The following is a 20,871-nucleotide window of genomic DNA, read 5'->3' as shown; positions in this document are numbered from 1 at the left end:
TGCCTCCACCCCGCGTGGAGCAGCGCCTGAAGGACTAGGCCCAGCGGCCCTGCCTGCGTGACAGGCCCATGGGGCTGGCCCTGGGCAAGGCCTGAGCAGCCCCCCCTCCGCCCGCGCTTGTCCCTAACTCACCAGTCCCTGGCCTCACGCCGCCCTCCCCCATCTGGGAGGACCCCCAGCCTCTGCCCGCACACCCCACAAAATGCACCTGCTCAGACCCAAGATTGGGGGGGGGCATTGCCGGGGGCACGGCCAATAGGTGCCCTGCGTGGTTCCCCCATCGCTCGCCCTGGGGGGAGGCTGGGGACAGGTTCACCCGAGCCCCCTCCCTTGGGCCCCGCTGGCGCGGGCGATTCACCCCAGCCAAGGGCTCTGAGCTCACTCCCCTGGCATCCTCCGTTGTCCCGCTGCCTCATGAATGGGCTGCCTGTCGTCCCTGGGCACCTTTTGCTCCCCTCCCCCTTTGGGGGACTAATTGCCGGCATTCAGCTCATTAGCAGACAGGAGGGGGAGGGGGGCTGGGATGCTCCATCACCAGGCTGCCGGGCAGGGGCCCCTCCCTCGCCTGGCCCTGGCTCGCCAAGCCCCGGGCACAGCAACGACCCACACCAGCCTAACGAGCCCGAACCAACAGTTGGGCACTAAAGCTGCCCCTCCCCCGGCTGTGCTGCGCCAGGTAAGGGAAGGGCTGCCAGCTGCTGAGTGGGGTGGGCAAACCGGGGTCTAGCCGGGCAGAGGCGGCCGGGCCGGGCGCTCGGGAAAAGCGGTTGGCAAAGGCTGGCGTTTTCTCTGTTACTGTAGCCAAGGGGCCCTGCTCCGGGCCCAGGGCCCTGTTGTGCCGGGCACTGCCCAGCCAGGTGGCCCGCAGGCCAGCCCCTGCTGCAGGGCGTGGTGGGACCCAGCAGGTGGGAGAAACGGCCCAAGGAGCTGGAGGCCACAAGGACCCCACTGCCCGAACCCGGCCAGGCCAGCAGGAGCTGGGGGCTAACTGGTTTGACACTGCAGCTGATGTGATGGGGTGGCCTGGGGCTGGCGCAGGGCCCGGGGGTCCCGTCCAGGCCTGTGTCCTCTGAGGGGGTGGCACAGGGCGATGGGGGCAGAGCGCCCGGGGGCCGCCGGCTCAGCTGGTGAGGGAAGCTGAGAGAGAGGACGGGGCACCGTGGGGACGGGCCCACCTGGCAAAGACAGCGAGTTTGTCTCTTGCGGCCGGGGGGGCGGGGGGGACTTGCAGATCGGGGGAGTGAGAACCCCCCCCCCCCCGCCCAGTCCGCTGCCCTCCAGCGAAACAACAGTGGCTGCTCGGCCTGCAGCTAGCATCACCCCCCCGTCGCAGGCAGAGACACCAGCGCACCGTCTGGGCCCAGTCTCTTTCCGAGGGCACGGGATCCCAAGGGAGCAGGGGACTTTCAGAGCCCGGGCAGGGACGTGCCAGGGTTTAAAGAAGGCAAAGTCTCTTTGGGCGTCTTTTCCTGCCAACGCTGGGTCCCGGCGGGAGCTGATTGCCTGGAGCCCATCGGCAGTGCCGGTGCAACGGCCGCTGTCACTCAGGCAGATCTGGGCGCCACACGGGGCTTCCAGCTCTGGAAAAATGCTCTCCTGGGGAACCGCCCTGCCTGGTTCGGAGCCCTTCCTGGGCTGCTGGCATCCCCCTGGTGAGGTGCGGAAGGCAGGGCTCCTTGTGCTGCGGGTGGAGCCGGCCAGCGGGTCATGGAGTCTGGGCATGGCACCGAGCCAGCCCCTGCTGTCCCCCAGCCACCCTCGTCCTGAACACGCCCGTCCTGCCTGCAGGGAGCTGTCGGTGCATGGCACTGCCCCGCAATGACTCAGGGCCCCTCCGGTCTGCGCCAGCGTCTGTGGAGCCAGGGGGGAGGCAGCAGCAGCCACAGGGCCAGCAGGCCGCGGGCGGCTCCCAGCTCATGGAAACAGCCCCGTCTCCCAGCTCCCAGTGCCCCGCTGAGATCAGCCCCTGGGCAGAGTAGAGGGGACACAGCGCCCAGGCAGGGTGGGGGACGAGGGCAGGAAAGGGGGGGCCTGCTGCGAAGTGCTTGTCTCCTCTCTAGCCCTCCCCCGCCAGCTTGGGCACCTGCCTCCCCAACTTCAATCAGCCCCGGCCTTGAGCCCCCCCTGCCCCCCGCTCAGACAGCTCCGGACGCCTGCTCCTGGCCTGTCCGACCCAGACCAGGCCCCGGTGCCCCGGGCACGAGACGTCCTGACACAGTCAGTGCGGCTCGTTCTAGCCAGGGATGGAGCTGCCCACCCGGAGAAAGCTCCAGCGGTTGCAGCCGCCTGCCCAGCAAGACCAGCCGCCATGCGCCCATCCCCCTGGCGTCCTGGCTCCCAGTGATACAGAGCCCAGTGCAAGGTCTTGGGCCTGGTATTCAAACCCTGCCCCCAGGAAAAGCGTGATGTGGAGGCGCCGAGCTCGCCAGCGGCCTCCGTGTGCCCATTCACAGGGACTGGAAGGGATCCAGGCCAAGGGGGCACCCTGTACCCCACACCCAGGGTGTGGGGGGGTCTGCTCTGCGTCTGGACGCTGTGACTGGGCAGGGAGCCAGTGTGCCCACAGCAGAGCTGTTCCTGGCACTGGCCTAGTGGGCAGACGCCCGAGCCCACCCACAGCCCTGCATTAGGGCAAGAGCGGTGTGAGCCCCGCCATGGGGTGCCCATGTGACCCCCGCTTCCGTGGGCACCTGGGGGGGAGGGCATGGGAAAGTCCACAGGTTGCAGCAGAGTCAACATTATAAATTGCTTCTGCACCTTCATTTACCGAGTGGGCCATAAATGGCCCCAGAGCCGGAGGAAATGCTGGTTAATGTTTGAAGAGGCTTGGACTGATAACGGGGAGCAGCCCGGCCTGCCACACTGCAGCCAGGCCGGGCCGAGCCCAGGGACCCAGCCCAGGCTACCTGCCCCTGCCAGCAGGCCCTGGGCCGCTGGAGAGCCAGCCTCACACCCCGCGGCGCACACGTCACATGGCCTCGCCCGCCCTGCCCAGCCACTGGCTTGGTGCTCGGCTCTGCTCCCGGGAGGCCAGGGTCAGGGCCCATGATGGGGAAGGGGCCCTGCCCGCGGGATGCTGCATGCACCAGTGCCGATGTCCGTTACTCCAGCCAGGACGTATGATCAGTCACCCAGCCGGCCACGGCATCGTTCCGCTCCAGCCGTGGGCTCTGTCTGTCTGTCAGACAGCATGGCCTGGAGCAGCCGTACGGAAACCTGGCCAGTCAGCCAGACGTCTGGCCCAGCTATTCGGCATGGTGGTTGTATTCCCAAGTCATTGCCCCACGGGCGTGTGAGGTTGTCACCCAGTCGGACACAGGCTGCAGAGAAAGAGGTGACACCCGCGGGCAATGAGGGACAGAGTCTTGCCCGAGGGGGTCTTGGGCAGCAACCAGCCATGGTTGGGCGACACAACGGAGCCCCAGGACACACCCCGCTGCCTCCCGGCAGCAGAGCGGCCGATGTCCCGGGGCAGCCGTGCAGGGAGTTGGCTGGCGGGCTCTGGATGTTGTCATGGGGTTTGTTATTCGGCTGGCCGTGCGGAGTTGTGGCTGCGTTAGTGTCTCAAGTTCTGGCTGGGAGAGAAGCTGTGGTATTGAGAACTATACCTTTAAGGACTGTGCTTCCCTGCCAGCCAGTTGGACCCGGGCGCTGGCTAACCCACGTCTCCTGCAAGCACCTGACCCACGGGGCGATCGCCGGACCCCACGGGCAGCCTGGTTCTGCCCAAGAAGCGGATCATACCAGCCCTGTGTTGAACAAACGTCAGTGTCCATGTGGAACAAATTGGAGAGAGTCCAGCGGAGGGCAACAAAAATAATTAGGGGGCTGGAGCACATGACTTATGAGGAGAGGCTGAGGGAACTGGGATTGTTTAGTCTGCAGAAGAGAAGAATGAGGGGAGATTTGATATCTGCTTTCAACGACCTGAAGGGGGTTCCAAAGAGGATGGATCTAGACTGTTCTCAGTGGTGGCGGATGACAGAACAAGGAGCAATGGTCTCAAGTTGCAGTGGGGGAGGTTTAGGTAGGGTTACCATATTTTGTGCCTCCAAAAGGAGGACACTCCACGGGGCCCTGGCCCCGCCCCAGCCCCGCCCCCTCCCCCGCCCCAACTCCGCCCCCTCCCCAAAGTCTCCGCCCCCTCCCCTGCTTCCCGCGAACATTTAATTCGCGGGAAGCCTGAGCAGGTAAGGGGGGTGTGGGGGGAGGAGGTGCGGCCCAGGCTGGCCCCCCCGGCGGCTCCTGCCTGGGTCGGCTTGGGCCCTGGGGTGCCGGCCCTGGCCCCCGGCCGACCACCCCCGGCCCCCCCAGCACTGCCGGCCGGCCCCCGGCGGCCCAGCGCACACCCCCGGCGGCCCGACCCCGCGGCCCAGCGCACCCCCCCGGCGGCCCGGCTCCCGGCCCGACCCCCCGGCTCCCGGCCCCGCGGCCCAGCGCACCCCCTCGGCGGCCCGACCCCGCGGCCCCGGCCCGGCTCCCGGCCCGGCACTGCGCCCCTGGACCCCGGCCCGGCACCGCGCGCCCGGCCCCGCGACCCCGGCCCAGCCCTCCCTCCCGATTTTCCCGGACATGCCCGGCTTTTGGGGATTTCCCCCCGGACGGGGATTTGAGCCCCCAAAAGCCGGACATGTCCGGGAAAATCCGGACGTATGGTAACCCTAGGAAAAACCAGGCATCGGCCGAGGGATGTGCTCCATCGCTTGGTGCTGCACCTCCTTGACTGTCATATTGAGGTGGCCTGGCTCTAGGCACAGTCACCCTCTCCTGTGCCCGCCCATCACCACCAGTGCGGCACCCACTGGCCAGGCTCTTTGCCCTCAGTTACCACCCTGCCCTTCAGTCTCACAGGGCCACTGGGGCCCCCCACGGAGCGGGTGCCTCCGGGATTCAGGGCGAGAACCGCCCCAGGAAACGCCCCTCCTCCATTAATCACCCCTGGCTCCGCAAAGGCCAGGGGCCCAGGAACTGGGTCACTTCCCGCTCCAGCTCGGCACACCCTGACCACCTCTTGCCTGGGTTTAAAACAGCAGCTGGAAGAAGGAGGTCCCGGCCCAGCAGACACAGAAGCAGGCAGTGGTGGATTAGCCACTGGGCCAACGGGCCCATGCCCAGGGGCCCCGGGAAAAGGGGAGCCCCTTTGCCCCGACTCGCTCTGCCCGCCCAGCGCTCCTGCCGGGGAGTGGGGGAAGCCTCCGCACCTCGATCCTGCTCCCTGGCAGGGGTGCGGGGGAAGCTCCTGCACCCCAACCCATTTCCCTGGTCATCAAGTCAAGTCTCCTGCCTTCACAGCAGGACCAAGTCCCTGCGCGGGCAGCAAAGCCAGGGCAGTTTTGGGTCCACATGCCCGGTGACCCGTCTGAGTGCATCTGGCACGCGTGGCGTTCCAACTCCGCGAGCAAGCTGGGAACAGCTGTTCTTTCCTACAGAAGCGGCCGTGGCGAGATGTCAGATGTCACAGAGTCCCTGGGCGATGCTCTGGAACTGCTCCCCACAAAGCCAGTCAGGACTTTGGGGAGCCTCCTCTCCCTCGGAGCAGACTGTCTTAATAAATAATGGAGATATCCCAATCTCCTAGAACTGGAAGGGACCGTGAAAGGTCATCAAGTCCAGCTCCCTGCCTTCACTAGCAGGACTAAGTACTGATTTTTGCCCCAGATCCCCAAGTGGCCCCCTCAAGGATTGAACTCACAACCCTGGGTTTAGCAGGCCAATGCTCAAACCACTGAGCTATCCCTCTCCCCAAAATCTTCAGGGCAAGAAGCTCACACGGCTTCACCTTTCTGGGTCTGACCATTCAGCATATGCCCCTCCGTGCGCTTCCCACAGCGAGTCCGCCCAGGCGGGGTCCTGGGGAAGCCAGAGGGTTCTGCACCCCCACTTCACAGTCAGACGTGACTCTCGGCCAGCCAGTAAAACAGAGGTTTATTAGATGACAAGAACACGGTCTAAAACAGAGCTTGTGTGTACAGAGAATGGGATCCCTCAGCCGGGTCCATTCTGGGGCCCAGCGAGCCAGACACCCCCGTCTGCCCTCACTTCCCGTCCCCAGCCAGCCCCAAACTGAAACCCCCTCCAGCCCCGCCTTTCTGGCCTTTGTCTCTTTCCCGGGCCAGGAGGTCACCTGATCTCTTTGTTCACCTTTAGCCATCCCCTTGCAAGGGGGGAAGGGGCCCAGCCATTTGTTGCCAGGAGACAGAGTGTCGGCCATTTATGCACACTGGAGACTTAAGAAAGGCATAGGGGAAACTGAGGCACCACACAGTATTCAGAGGAAACATTAAGAACAGTCCCACTTCGTCACACCAACGTTAGAGGGAGCGCTCCCCACAATTAGCTCCGGGATGCGGGAAGGAGGCGCTTTCCCACCGGGGCCCTGCCAGCTTTAAAGCTGGCCAAGCCCAGGGCCTGCAGTTCTGCTTTCCCCTGGGAGTAGCAGACATTGGTCTGTGTGCGGGAGTCCAGGAGATAAGATAAGCCGGAGAAACTCCCCAGTGCTGTAAAGCAATAAAGCAGGACGAAGGCCCCGTCAAACCTTTCCCTCTCCCCGCCCCGCTCAGGGAATGCAGGCTGGGGGGCCTCACCGGAGTGGGGGGATGTCTGGACTGGTCACTTTCTGCCCAGCCAGACCCCGGCTCCGATCCCTCCATTCTGCATCCCGGGGATATGGGCTTTTCTCTCACTGCCAGTCCTAAACCGTCACAGAGCGTGGCTGGGTGCCCGTTAAACAGCTGCCACGGCCCACCCCAGAGGTGGGAGCATTTCAGCGCCAGGTGCATGAGCCCCGTGCGGCGTGGCTGTGCCTCCCCCCAGCAGTGGCTGCATTTTGGAGCTGGGTGAGGGACTCCTGCACATGTGCAATGCGGGGAAATACTCTAGGAGAAATCGCCACCCCCGGCTCCAACAGAAACTGAACGCAGCACATAAGGCTTTGGCTTCGGGACCAGCCGAGACATGCCCATCGGCTGCAACACGTGGGCAGGACCCTGGGGGCCCAGGGCTCGCTAGCTCCCGCCCACAGGCATTAACACACAGGGAGGGGGAGGGGGAGGGGGAGTCCCGCTGCTCCCTCGGGTGATGGGGACAGAAAGTGAGAGTCTGGCGAAAGCTCTCAAGGATTCTTTTGGTTTTGCTTCCCATCAGCTGGGTAAATATTTACCAGGCCGGGAGTGATCTTTGCCAGGCAGCAGGTGCTAAATAATGACCGACCAGGGAGACTAATTCCAGCTGTGATAGCACCCCGACCTGTCCAGACCTGAGAGACCAGGACCAACAGCCCCCCTCCATCCGTCCCCACCAGTGCGGCTCCGGGGGCTTCTGGTCCTTTCTCTGCCCCTGCCCCAGCGGGGGTCTGGGCTGAGTCCCCACAAGAGAAGGGGGCTGGCCACACTGACCTGGTCCCTGCCACACCTGTGTCCAAAGACCAAGGCTGTGACCCAACTGAGTGAATAGGAAACTGCTCCCTGGAGGAATGTGCTACCTGGAGCAGTTACTGATAGGTAATGGATTGTAGAAAACTGCTGTTGTAAAAAACTCCTATCTGATGTAGCAAAAGCCTACAGATAGTTTCTCACACTATAGAGTGTGTGACACTGCTGTGTAGGAATGTGCTACCCATAGCAGTTACTGATATGCAATGACAGGTTTCAGAGTAGCAGCCGTGTTAGTCTGTATCCGCAAAAAGAAGAACAGGAGTACTTGTGGCACCTTAGAGACTAACACATTTATTAGAGCATAAGCTTTCGTGGACTACAGCCCACTTCTTCGGATGCATATAGCTATATGAAGTGGGCTGTAGTCCACGAAAGCTTATGCTCTAAATAAATTTGTTAGTCTCTAAGGTGCCACAAGTACTCCTGTTCTTCTGATATGCAATGGATTGTAAGAAACTGCTATTGTAAAAAACTGCTACCCGATGTAGCAAGTTCCTACAGGTAGCAGTGTGTCCCCTGCACTCTTGTGTTATCCCCTGCACTCATGGCAGGACTAGTGTTATCTAGACCATCCCTGACAGGTGTGTGTCTAACCTGCTCTTAAAAACCTCCAGAGATGGAGATTCCACAACCCCCCTAGGCAATTTATTCCAGTGCTTAACCACCCTGGCAGTTAGGAAGTTTTTCCTAATGTCCAACCTAAACCTCCCTTGCTGTAATTTAAGCCCATTGCTTCTTGTCCTGTCCTCAGAGGTTAAGAACAACAATTTTTCTCCCTCCTTCTTATAACAACCTTTTCTGTACTTGAAAACTGTTATCATGTCCCCGCTCAGTCTTCTCTTCTCCAGACTAAACAAACCCAATTTTTTCAATCTCCCTCATAGCTCATGTTTTCTAGACCTTTCATCATTTTTCTTGCTCTTCTCTGGACTTTCTCCAATTTGTCCACATCTTTCCTGAAATGGACACAATACTCCAGTTGAGGCCAAATCAGTGTGGAGTAGAACAGAAGAATGACTTCTTGTGTCTTGCTTATAACATTCCCTCTAATACATCCCAGAAGGATGTTTGCTTTTTTTGCAACAGTGTTACACTGTTGACTCATATTTAGCTTGTGGTCCACCATGACCCCCAGATCCCTTTCCGCAGTACTCCTTCCTAGGCAGTCATTTCCCATTTTCTATGTGTGCAACTGATTGTTCCTCCCTACGTGGAGTACTTTGCATTTGTCCTTATTGAATTTCATCCTATTTACTTCAGACCATTTCTCCAGTTTGTCCAGATCATTTTGAATTTTAATCCTGTCCTGCAAAGCACTTGCAACCCCTCCCAGCTTGGTATCGTCCGCAAACTTTATAAGTGAACTCTCTGAGCCATTATCTAAATCATTAATGAAGATATTGAACAGAACCGGACCCAGAACTGATCCCTGTGGGACCCCACTTGTTATGTCCTTCCAGCCTGACTGTGAACCACTGATAACTACTCTCTGGGAATGGTTTTCCAACCAGTTTTGCACCTACCTTACTGTAGCTTCATCTAGGTTGCATTTCCCTAGTTTGTGTATGAGAAGGTCATGCGAGAGAGTATCAAAAGCTTTTACTAAAGTCAAGATATACCACGTCTACCGCTTCCCTCCATCCACAAGGCTTGTTACCCTGTCACAGAAAGCTCTCAGGTTGATTTGACATGATTTGTTCTTGACAAATCCATGCTGTTACTTATCACCTCATTATCTTCTAGGTGTTTGCAAATTGATTGCTTAATTATTTGCTCCATTATCTTTACGGGTACAGAAGTTAAGCTGACTGGTCTGTAATTCCCCGGGTTGTCCTTATTTCTCTTTTTATACATTGGCACTAGATTTGCCCTTTTCCAGTCCTCTGGAATCTCTCCTGTCTTCCATGACTTCTGAAAGATAATCGCTAATGGCTCAGATATCTCCTCAGTCAGCTCCTTGAGTATTCTAGGATGCATTTCATCAGGCCCTGGTCACTTGAAGACATCTAACTTGTCTAAGTAATTTTTAACTTGTTTTTTCCCTATTTTAGACTCTGATACTACCTCATTTTCACTGGCATTCACCATGTTAGATGTCCAAATTGCCACCAACCTTCTTGGTGAAACCCAAAACAAAGAAATCATTAAACACCTCTGCCATTTCCACATTTTCTGTTATTATTTCCTCCCCCTCATTGAGTAACGGGCCTATCCTGTCCTTGGTCTTCCTCTTGCTTCTAAAGTATTTGTAGAATGTTTTCTTGTTAACCCTTTACATCTCTAGCTAGTTTGTTCTCCTTTTGTGCCTTGGCCTTTCTAATTTTGTCCCTACAGACTTGTGTTATTTGTTTATATTCAGCCTTTGTCATTTGAGCTAGTTTCCACTTTTTGAAGGACTCTTCTTGAGTTTCAGATCATTGAAGAGCTCCTGGTTAAGCCAGGCTGGTCTTTTGCCAGACTTCCTGTCTTTCCTACGCGGTGGGATAGTTTGCTCTTGTGCCCTTAGTAATGTCTCTTTGAAAAAAAAAGTCTGGGCGTACCCTTTGCTAAAGTCGTCTTCTTGAAATCCATTGTCTTTGTTGTGCTGTTCTCCCTCCTACCGTTCCTTAGACTCATGAACTCGACCATTTCAGGATCACTTCCTCCCAAGCTGCCTTCCACTTTCCAATTCTCAACCAGTTCCTCCCTATTTGTCACAATCAAATCGAGAACAGCCTCTCCCTTAGAACAACCTCTTCACCCTGGGAAATAAAAAATTGTCTCCAATACATTCCAAGACCTTGTTGGCTAATCTGGGCCCTGCTGTGTTATTGTCCCAACAGATGTCTGGGGAGTGGAAGTCCCCCATTACCACCACCAACATAAGGTTGTTCTTATTTGCTGACTTGTCCTAATTTGCTAAAACCGGCTATGTGCTGTGGCTAATTCCTACAGAGAGCACTTTCTTACACCATAGGGTGTGTGAAACTGCGCTCTGTAGGGGTTTGCTACCTGTAGCAGGGAGAGGTAGTGAATTGTTACCATTAGCAGTTACTGATACGTATGGTTGTTCTTATGTGCTCACTTGTCCTAATCTGCTAAAATTTGACAGTGGTGTGGGATGGAAACATAAAGTGTTCGGCTTCCAAAGGACCCTGCCTGGATTCATTGTAGTGGGACATGGGACATGTGGAGAATAATTTAAACTCTTAATTTCCTTAGTGTTCCCCCTCGATAGACTTCTATGCTGGTGCGATCTCTGCCCATTACAGTTCATATCTCAGCAGGCCGGCCCAGGCAGAAGTGCACTTGTCCTGCTGCCTTGACTGAGAAAGGTTCTGATCAAAGGGAGCGTAGATTCCTGCAAGCTCCGGGGTAATATCTCATTGGAGATGAAAGGGCTTGTTCAGAAAGAGATTTTGAAGTCTGTAGGGTAAAGATGAGCCAGACGGGTTTGTCTCCGTGCAGGTGTGTGTTATTCTCGGGGGGCTTGGTAGAAAGGAGAGAGAAGAATTTGGGATTTCCTATTTCCCTTACTGAGGGCCATCTACGCTCCCCTGACATTTGTCCTGGTAGAAGCCGTTCCCACCTATTTATTAGAGGGTCCAAACATGGCTGCCATCACCCAGCGGCATTGGTGGTGGTGGAGATGAGAAGAGGGCCCCAAAAGTCCTTTCCCTCCCCCAAACACTCTCATGCATGTGCAAGCCGTAATGTTGCTGTTGCCTAAATACCCCGATGGCAAACGGGTAGGGGCAGAAGGCCCTGCCAGCTGTACTGAGCTCCCCAGAGGAGCCAGGCACTGTGTGGCGTGTATGATGCTACACCTATTCTGTACTGGTGAGGGCAACCCTCACGCCCCAGTGCTCCTGGTGGCCCCAGGGCTTCCCCGGCTTCCACCAGCACAATCACCCTCCTACCACCCCTGCTTGGAGATGTGCCACCTTCTCCTCCGCTGCCCCACTGCTCAAGCTTTAGGGCCACAGCCGAGCCTGCTGTTGGTAAAGTGCTTGTGATCTCTATGAAACAGAGCGTAGGATGATTCTAACGGTTGCTACTGAGGATCTCAAACTCAGACAAACCTTAGTGGGGAGGCAAAGAGTTGTATTGAAAAGCTGATCACCGCAGCCAGGGCTTTGTCAGGCCTGACCTAGAAAACCTTAAAAAAGAATAGCTCTTTAGGGGTTCAGGCTTCTCCCACCAACAAATGAGCCAGCGAAGTATTCTAGCAAAATAAGTAAACCTACCCTGCTATTTCCATTCAGAGGAGAACTGATGCTGAATCCGGCAGCTGACAGAACGTGAAATAAACAAGTATCACACAGAAAAAAGATGTCACTGCCGTGTTTTCCCCAGACATTGAGATTGGGGGGGGGGTTTCAGAAATACAGGGGGCGGGGGGAGGACCGATGAGGGCTGAGACTGTTCGGGCGAAGGTGGGCTGTATGGCACCATAGTAAACACTGAAAAATGTTTCACAGCCATTTTATTAGATCTAACTCATGTTTTTAAATCACCGCACAAATTAAAGTTGGCTACACAAGCCTACTACGAAGCACTGTACCTACATCTTCTTGTTGTAAGTTTGCACAACTCAGTTCTCAGTGGTGGCAGATGACAGAACAAGGAGCAATGGTCTCAAGTTGCAGTGGGGAAGGTCTAGGTTGGATATTAGGAAAAACTTTTTCACTAGGAGGGTGGTGAAGCACTGGAATGGGTTGCCTAGGGAGGTGGTGGAATCTCCTTCCTTAGAGGTTTTTAAGGCCAGGCTTGACAAAGCCCTGGCTGGGATGATTTAGTTGGGGATTGGTCCTGCTTTGAGCAGGGTGTTGGACTAGATACCTCCTGAGGTCCCTTCCAACCCTGATATTCTATGACCTCTGTTAATGAACTTCTCGAATGCAGTGCATTCATTTTTGGTGGCTTCTCATGTGTCAGGTATTTCCAGTCCTTCATGACATGCTCATGATCAGGCAGAAGGCGACTTCTTTCAGAACTCAAAATTCTATTCAATGAGGAAAAAAAATGCTCCACTGTAGCTGTTGTGACTGGGAGTAGAAAGAGATGAATTCCTACTTCTTCATCCCAGGAAACAGAGCACAAAAATTGGGTCAAACCACTAGTGATGATAAAGAAGAAGTTGAAATCAAATTTACATTTGTTCATCGTATGATATTCCATTCTGTGTTCAAATTCTCTATTCTGTCCTAGTCACATGGCAGCCCCATTGCTGGTAGTGCCTCACTCCACTCAGTTGTTGGTGTTTTATAGGACAGGGATCTGTAAAAGCTACGTAGAGGTTGATGGAATCCAGAAGTCGTTGTTGTAGAGATGTAAGAATCAAGTCTGTGTACTTTACTTTTTAGCTGGCTTAACAAACACTGCTTGTCTTCTTCATTTAAGGAGTTAATATAAGTGCCCTAATTGGTCAACTTCTGGACTGAAATCTTTGCTTCTTCCAGTACGTTTTCAATGGATATCTCTCTGATTGATCCAAGTGTAGCTTCCAGTGATTTACTACTGTTGGAGCAGATGCCTGGATGACATTGTTTAATGACCCAAGTGGTTTCAACAGGGATTGTGTTCTTTGAACTTAGCAGCAAAAGTAGTCCACCAGCCTCACTACTTAGATCTGTCCCATCTCAGTAGATACTTTCCAAAGCCAATAATAATAGTTGCAGTAATTTTAAGACAACAGCCAAGGATCACTCATGAGAAAGCCAGTGTGTTTTCCCAGGTTGGACTAATTTGAACTTCTGTCCCAATGACTCTTCTATATTTTCCAAGATGTTCAGTCCTTTTGGACTCTTGCTGAAAAAGAATATAATGAAGACATTCAACGTATAGCTTTCTAAATGCCTTTTGAAGATTCTGCTGCTTGTACTAGCGCTAGTTGGAGTAGATGGCCTCTGCAGTGTGTATAGGAGAGATTAGGGTTACACTTTTCTCTGTGCAAAGCTTGTACTCCACCATGTCTTCCAGAGAAGTTTGCAGCTCCATCAAACACACAAGCAGCCATCTGTTTGGGGTCCAATTGACAAGCATTTAACTCTTCTAAGACGTGGGTTGTCAGAGATGCAGCCAATGTGTTTTCTATAACCTGAACATCTGGAAATTGATCTACTGACCTACCACTGACATCAGGAGAACATAGGCAGTGACTTAATACTTGACACCCATTTGCATCGGTGCATTCATCAGCCATGTGTGCACATTTTCTGAATGCGGTGAGCGAGTTCTTCACTTTTTCAACAGCTGAGTCTTTCACTGTTGCTCCGCATGCTTCTAACCAGTCAGTTGAGTTTCCTGCAGAAAGATAGTGGTGAGTCCTTGCTGGTCTTGGTCGGAACCAGTGTCCAACTTCAGGATTAACAAATGACAATGCACTTAACATTGGCCTCCAGTTTGTAGTGTGTGGATCTCTTGCTTAAATAGAAAGTAGGATGCCACAGCCGTTTGTTTGAATAAACTGTGTTGTGTCTCCAGCATTTTTAACAGCCTTGTTAAGTACTTCTAAAATTGGCCTTGACAGTGACTGACTTATAAGGCTTTCTGCATGTCAATGCAGTCCAGAGGATTGGTGTTTTGCAGCCTTTTCACGTAGTTTGTCAGCATTGGCTTTGCTGATCAGTCTGGCAAACCAAACTCCTCCATTTTTACTATATAAATCCATGGTATGCCACATCTTGAATACTGTGAGCAGTCCTGGTTGCCCCATCTCAAAAAAGATATTAGAATTGGAAAAGGTGCAGAGAAGGGCAACTACAATGAATTGGGGGACGGAACGGCTTTCATATGAGGAGAGATTAAAAAGACTGGGGGACTTCCCGGCTTGGAAAAGTGACTATAAAGGGGGGGATATGATAGAGGTCTATAAAATCTTGACTGGTGTGGAGAAAGTGAATAGCTCCCTCACATAACACAAGAACTAGGGGTCACCCAATGACATTAATAGGCAGCAGATTGAAAACAAACAAAAGGAAGTATTTCTTCACACAGCACACAGTTAACCTGTGGAACTCCTTGCCAGGGGATGTTGTGAAGGCCAAAACTAGAACAAGATTTAAAAAGAACTAGATCAGCTCATGGAGGATATGTCCATCAATGGCTATTAGCCAGGCGGGGCTGGGATGCAACACCCTGCTCTGAGAGCCTCTGTTTTCCCAAAGCTGGGAGTGAACGACAGGGGATGGATCACTCAATAATCGCCTTGTTCTGTTAATTTTCTTTGAAGCACCTGGCACTGGCCATGGTCAGAAGACAGAGTACTGGGCTAGATGGACCATTGGTCTGACCCAATATGGCCGTTCTTATGTTTTATGTAAATATTAATTATAATATAATAAAAATGTTTAGTACAGAAACTCCCAACACCAGCCAAAATCGATCACTTGGGCAGCACAGCTCTGTCTGCTGGGAACGTAGGCAGAGTAGGTGAGTTCATGTAAATACCGTCCGGTCCCGAAGCCTCCCCCCACCCTGGAACATCACTAGCTGTCAGGGAGAGCTCACTCACACCTTGCTTACAAATCATCATTTGAAATGATAAGGTTGGCCAATGTCACCGAAACGACTGCGCCGACACGGTCAGAATAACCAAGCGCTGGGTGAGGAAGCTAGTCTTTGTTCAGACTTTTCAAACCTGTTATACTTTTCCAGGTACAAAGTATTTTATCATACATTGTAGCTGCTTCTAAAATGCGTATGCGTGTGTCAATTTCACTTCAAATTTCCAACCAAAGACTAAATTGGCAACAACTATTGGTAACTAGATGACCACTGGGGGGGTGTTGGGCAGATTCGGGGGGTGGTGGTACAGATGCCTGGGGGGTGTTGGGGAGATTCGGGGAGGGGGGGTGTACAGCCGCCTGGGGGGTGTTGGGGAGATTCGGGGGGGGGGTATACAGCCACCTGGGGGGTGTAGGGAAGACCCGGTTTCACTGAATGAAGTGTCCTACTGCAGCACCTCAGTGGGTTCATCAGACAAAGAGGAGCGGCCGTGACTAGGCCCCGCTCCAGCCCGAATTCTAGGGCCATTCAGCTCCGGGCTCGGCGCTCGGCAGCTCGGGCTGAGACACCCCATCGCCCAGCCCAGCCGTTCTTTGCAATGGGGCGTGGAGCATCCCGTCAGAGCAGCCTGCAAACCCTTCAGGGACTGGTTTATCCTGGAGACCTGGTTCCTGTGGCTCTAACAGGGAATTTCCCCAGACCCCAGCAGCAGGCTGGGACGGCCTCTGGCCAGCGGGCCGCAGAACTCAGCGATGGGGTGGATGCTTCTGCTCCTGCACGGAGCTTCACCGCTTGGCTCTGCGGCCCCTCGGCCTGCAGGTGCCTGGCATGTTTATGGCAGGCAGGTGCACTCGACCCGGCACACCCAGAATGCCCAGGGGCAGGTGGGTGCACTGTACCCAGAATGCCAAGGGACAGGTGGGTGCACTCTACCCAGAATGCCCAGTGGCAGGTGGGTGCACTGTACCCAGAATGCCAAGGGGCAGGTGGGTGCACTGTACCCAGAGTCCTCAGTGCCAGGTGGGTGCACTGAACCCAGAATGCCCAGGGGCAGGTGGGCGCACTCTACCCAGAATGCCCAGCAGCAGGTGGGTGCACTGTATCCAGAATGCCAAGGGGCAGGTGGGTGCACTGTACCAAGAGTCCTCAGTGGTGGGTGGGCGCACTGTACCCAGAATGCCCAGGGACAGGTGGGTGCACTGTACCCAGAGTCCTCAGTGGCAGGTGAGTGCACTGTACCCAGAATGCCCAGGGGCAGGTGGATGCACTGTACCCAGAATGCCCAGGGACAGGTGGGCACACTGTACCCAGAGTCATCAGTGGCAGGTGGGCACACTGTACCCAGAATGCCCAGCAGCAGGTGGGTGCACTGTACCCAGAATGCCAAGGGGCGGTGGGCGCACTGTACCCAGAATGCCCAGGGACAGGTGGGCGCACGATACCCAGAGGCCTCGGTGGTGGGTGGGATGCCATCGGCCTGCATGGGCCCAGCGCATTCGGGGCGGCGTGTTCCTCTCCTGGTGGCCGTGGCGCGGCTCTGCCGGGGACTCTGCTGTGGGCGGGGTGCTCGGGGCCTGCTCTCTGCCCGTGACACCGCGCCGGTTCCCTGCTGATTCCCAGCACTGCCAGATTCGGCTCCAGGCTCTGAGGCAGGTGCCTCCTGCTGCAGGCTGAGGCGGGGTGGGGCCAGGGGACAGATCTGTGACGAGATAACGATGCCGCACGCCGGGCAATAAACAGGGAGTAACGGTGCCAGGGCAGCAGTGGGAAGCTCCCAAGGGACCCAGGGACCTTGGCTCGCCTGCATGTCCCTCCCCAGGCTCCTGCCCTTATATGGCGAACGCAGGCTCGGGCGAAGGAGGGGACAAAGGTCGCCGGTCTCTGGCAGGAGAGCACTTTGCACAGGTACCAGCCGTCTCCAAGCCGCTGCCTGGGGCACTGCGTCTCAGCCGCGCCAGCTAGCACTAGGAGAGGTAAGGGGCTGACGGTGGGGGTTGGGGGCTTGGCACCTTGGCCTGGCCCCTGCCAGCACGTCCCCTTGTGCCTGGCTTTGCCCTGTAGGCCCTGGGGGTGGATCTCAGCGCCCAGCCCCGAACAGCTGGGACCCATCTGCCAGCCCTCTCCGCCCCCCTCGGCTCCCAGGGCGGGGGGCAGGTGGGAAGTGGAGGCCCCTGACTGACGAGGGCTGCTCCTTGCTGGTGACTTTTGGGGAAGCGCCTAAGCCTCTGAAGGGCTGAGGATATAGGGCCTGACCCAGAGCTCTGGGCTTTGGGTCGGACCCACAGCCTGCAGGGGCAGGGGAGCAGGGACCGCTCTGGGCTCCCCCTAAATCAAACCCACTCCCCTTCCCCCTTGGAGGCGCAGGCTCCATTCCCTGATGGGTGCCAATCGCCCGCCCCTCCCTCCGGCCCCACCCCTGCCGGGATGCCCTCGACTCTCAGGTGACAGCCACCAGCCTGGCAGAGGGGTGGCAAGGATGTGGTGTCTCTGGCAGCCCCTGGGGCCGGCGAGCAGAGGGCCTGTGAGCCTGTACAGGACGTCTCTGCACGTCAGCGCCCACGCGGCCCCGAGGAGGAGGGGCAGGAGCGGTATCTGCATGGGACACATTGGTAAACTGAGGCAGGGGGCAGGCCAGGCCACAGAGGGTGTCAGGGTTTGAGATGATCCTGGCGGAGCCACCGGGGGCCTGGTCGCTGTTTGACATCACTGCGCGGGCGCGGGGATCTGGGGGCGATGGCCCCTCCATTGGGTGGAGGCGCAGCCAAGCGGGGGGCAGGCAGGTGGGGGGCATGTGAGGGCTGGATCCAGCTGAGCACACGGGGCAGGGGGGCGGGGAGCAGGCTGAACCCCACACCCAGAACAAAGGCCCATTCTGGGCAGATCGTTGCCCCCGTAACAGAGCCCAGAGGGGCCGTGTCTGGGCCTGAGGGGTCGGGGGGCTGCTCCTGCTTGTCCTGACCCAGGGGGCAACTGACCCAAGCTGAGCAAGAGGGGCGGGTATTTGAGCCGCTCTGAATGTCCGGGGGGGGGGGGGGGGGGCGGGGGGGGGGTTGGGGCCGCGGGGGGCCCCGGGGTGGGGGGGGGGGGGGGTGGGGGTGCCACCCTTCAGGGCTCCAGCCAGCCGTGAGCAGTCACAGCACAAGGCCAGGCAGGGGAATCCGGTGCCGCTGGGGCTGGATGACACAGAAGGGGGGGCACACGCTGGCCCCGGGAACGGGGGGGCTCATTGGTGGAGCTCTAGGGCGGGTGAATGGGCAGCGGCGAAGGAGCCCTCGGACGGGGCCAGGCCCACCCGCCGCATGGCCCTGCCAAGGCGCTTGTGCGCGGGCCCCTCGGGCTCATCACCAGGTGGGGTGGGAGGGACCTCGAGTGAGCGGCACGTCCAGCCCTCTGCGCTGAGGCCCGATCAAACCCGGACCAGCCCTCACCAGCCCCGTCCAACCTGGTCTTAGACCCCTCCGGTGACGGGACCCCACCCCTGCCTTCTCCGACACCTGACCAGCGCTCCCCCCACCTCCTGGGGCGGCTTTTCTAACCCTCCTCGGCTTTGCTGCTCTCCTCCGGACTCAGCTTATTCCCAGCTACCGGGGCGAGTGTGGGGCGCCCAGAACTGGAGTCAGGACCCAGCCGAGGCCCCCGCCCCGTGCCGAGCAGAGCAGGACACTCACCTGCCGGACGACTCTCCTGTTAATGCACCCCAGGGTGACAGTCACACACCCTCCCAGCCTGGGCGTGAGCCCTGCCCCAGGCCGCTGGCCGCATTGCCAGCCCCTTGGGCTCTGGATCCAGGTCTCCGTCAACCCACGAAAGCATTGATCGTGTGCCGGGGCACCCATGGTCCTGGGGAGTGGCTCCCTGGCTGGGGGCCATGCTTTGGGGCTTCCCTGCCCCCCCACTCCCGGAAACAGGCACCTCCCACACAGGTGGCAGCTAACCCTGGCATCTGGAGCGCGTACGTTTATCAGCCTGGCTGGCCCATTTGTCCCAGCAGCCGGGCCCCGGCTGGCAGAGCGCGCACACCCACGCACCGCACCCCAGAGAGCTGTAAAACCCCACCGCCCGGCGCGACAGCTGTTGCCCTGGGCTGAGCCCGGGGATTAAACCGGGCACCTCCGGAGCTACCAGCCCCAGCCAGCCTGGCCTGAGCAGCAGAGCCCGGACCTTGCCGGGGCACAGATAATGCACAAGGGCATGGCCGCTGCCCCTGCCCCAGAGCTGCCCATCTGGCACCTTCCACCACAGCCCCCAGCCCAGCCCACTCCTCTCGACCATGGCGCTGCCCTTGGCCGAGCTGCCTCCCGGGCGCAGGGACTTGCTGGCACATGCACTGGGGGTCCCCTCTCCCCGACCACCGGGGGAACTGGGCACGGCACCAGAACCAGCTCTGGAAATGAGCCCCCGGCCAGCCGGGCCCAGTGCCGGCGCCTTGGCGCGTGGGGTGCACACGGAGCCCCCCGCGAGGCTCCAGGAAGGGGCTCGGCTCAGCGTCTCCCTGTTCTTAATAAGTGCTAACGAAGGCGTCACCAATGCTGCCTCTCCCCCATGCCAGGCCCCCACCGTGCCGCCCACCATGCCGGAACTCACCGCCAAAGTCACCAAGACGCTGAACAGAACCACGCCCGGGCTGCAGATCTGGAGAATCGAGGTGGGTGATGGGACTCGGCGACGGGGGGGGACCCAGCCGGGGAGGGGGCTCCTGGCTCTCTGCGCTCTTCAGTGCCCGGGACTGAGAGCCCGCGAACATCTCGGGGACGCGGCCTCACGGGGATACTGGGGGATGTCAGGCTGCCTGCAGCAGTGAAGGGGTTAACCCAGCTGTACATTGCGAGCTCAGGCAGGTGGCACAAGGGTACCTGGGCCGTCCCCCCCAGCCTGGTTCACCTGCGCTGGTTTGCCAGGGGAGGCCCCCTCCGGACTCAGCGCTGCGTTTCCTTCTCTTCCCAGAAAATGGAGATGGTGCCGGTGCCTCCCAAAAGCTACGGGAACTTCTACGAAGGGGACTGCTACGTGCTGCTGGCGGTATGGGCTGGGCCTGGGCCGGAGCCGGGGGGGGGGGCAGCGGGGCGCCCTCCTGGGTATGGGCAGCTGCATGTCTCGCCCCGTGGAGGGTGGGGGGGCGGCGTGGGGCAGGGTTGCTTAGCACCCGGCAGTGTGTGTGTGTGTGACAGCGAGTGCGGGCGTGCGCTGGTGCGAGCGGGTGTGCAAGCCGGGGTGTGCACGCCAGCTGGGGTGAGCGAGCTGAAGGGGGAATAGGCTGTAATATTTGTATGAGGTCCAGCCAGCCGGACACCATGCCCACCTGCAAACAGGCGCCTGCCACCCGCTGGGGAGCAAGGCCGTATAGGGGAAACTGAGGCACACACAGGCCTCATCGAAATATTACAGCGTATGCCGCTTCGTCACAGTGCGATGGGAGGGGAGGGCTGGGAGTGTGCACGTGTTCCGTGCAGGCCGGCGTCTCAATACGAGCGTGCCCGCCCGGGACTGCGTCCGGCTGCCAGGGCCTCGCCGCGTGCTGAGCGGCTCCTCCCGGTTAGCCAGCGGCAGGATCCCGGCCCCAGGCGGCCCAGCGGCCCCCAGACCCCGGAGCTGTGCCCGCCGCTAGCCCAGTGTCCTTTGGCCGCAGACGCACAAGACTGGGAACAGCTTCAGATACGACATCCACTACTGGCTGGGCCAGGAGTCGTCGCAGGACGAGCAGGGGGCGGCCGCCATCTACACCACGCAGATGGACGAGCACCTGGGCGGGGTGGCCGTGCAGCACCGCGAGGCCCAGGGCAACGAGAGCAACGTCTTCAAGGGCCACTTCAAACAGGGACTCATGTACGTAGGGGCCGGGGAGGCGGAGCCCCGCCCGCTTGGGGCAGGCGGCCCCCCAGCAGTCGCGATCGTGCTTGCGATCATGTCGCCCCCTAGGGGCCGGTCCCGGCAACTCCAACAGCCTGCGCCG

At 57.9% G+C, this 20,871-nt stretch overlaps 1 protein-coding gene across 2 annotated transcripts in view; it reads left to right on the top strand.

Moving 5' to 3' along the window:
* The first annotated feature begins 581 nt into the window (after nt 1-581).
* Nucleotides 582-20,871, top strand: part of VIL1 (villin 1) — a 36,142-nt gene continuing 15,852 nt past the window's right edge. The window contains exons 1-4 of one of the 2 annotated variants that reach the window (XM_034786427.1): nt 582-676; nt 19,471-19,566; nt 19,866-19,940; nt 20,548-20,744. In XM_034786427.1, coding sequence (XP_034642318.1) covers nt 19,492-19,566; nt 19,866-19,940; nt 20,548-20,744 — 347 coding nt within the window. In that variant the 5' untranslated portion in view covers nt 582-676; nt 19,471-19,491. Of the gene's footprint in view, nt 677-16,787; nt 16,895-19,470; nt 19,567-19,865; nt 19,941-20,547; nt 20,745-20,871 lie in introns of those variants that run through there. The other variant, XM_034786426.1, reaches the window with a different exon arrangement.

The sequence above is a fragment of the Trachemys scripta genome, chromosome 11 (genome assembly GCF_013100865.1).
Source record: "Trachemys scripta elegans isolate TJP31775 chromosome 11, CAS_Tse_1.0, whole genome shotgun sequence".
NCBI classification, from domain to species: Eukaryota; Metazoa; Chordata; order Testudines; family Emydidae; genus Trachemys; species Trachemys scripta.
The sequence above is the reverse complement of the archived record's forward strand: the minus strand, read 5'-3'. Positions and strand labels throughout refer to the sequence as shown.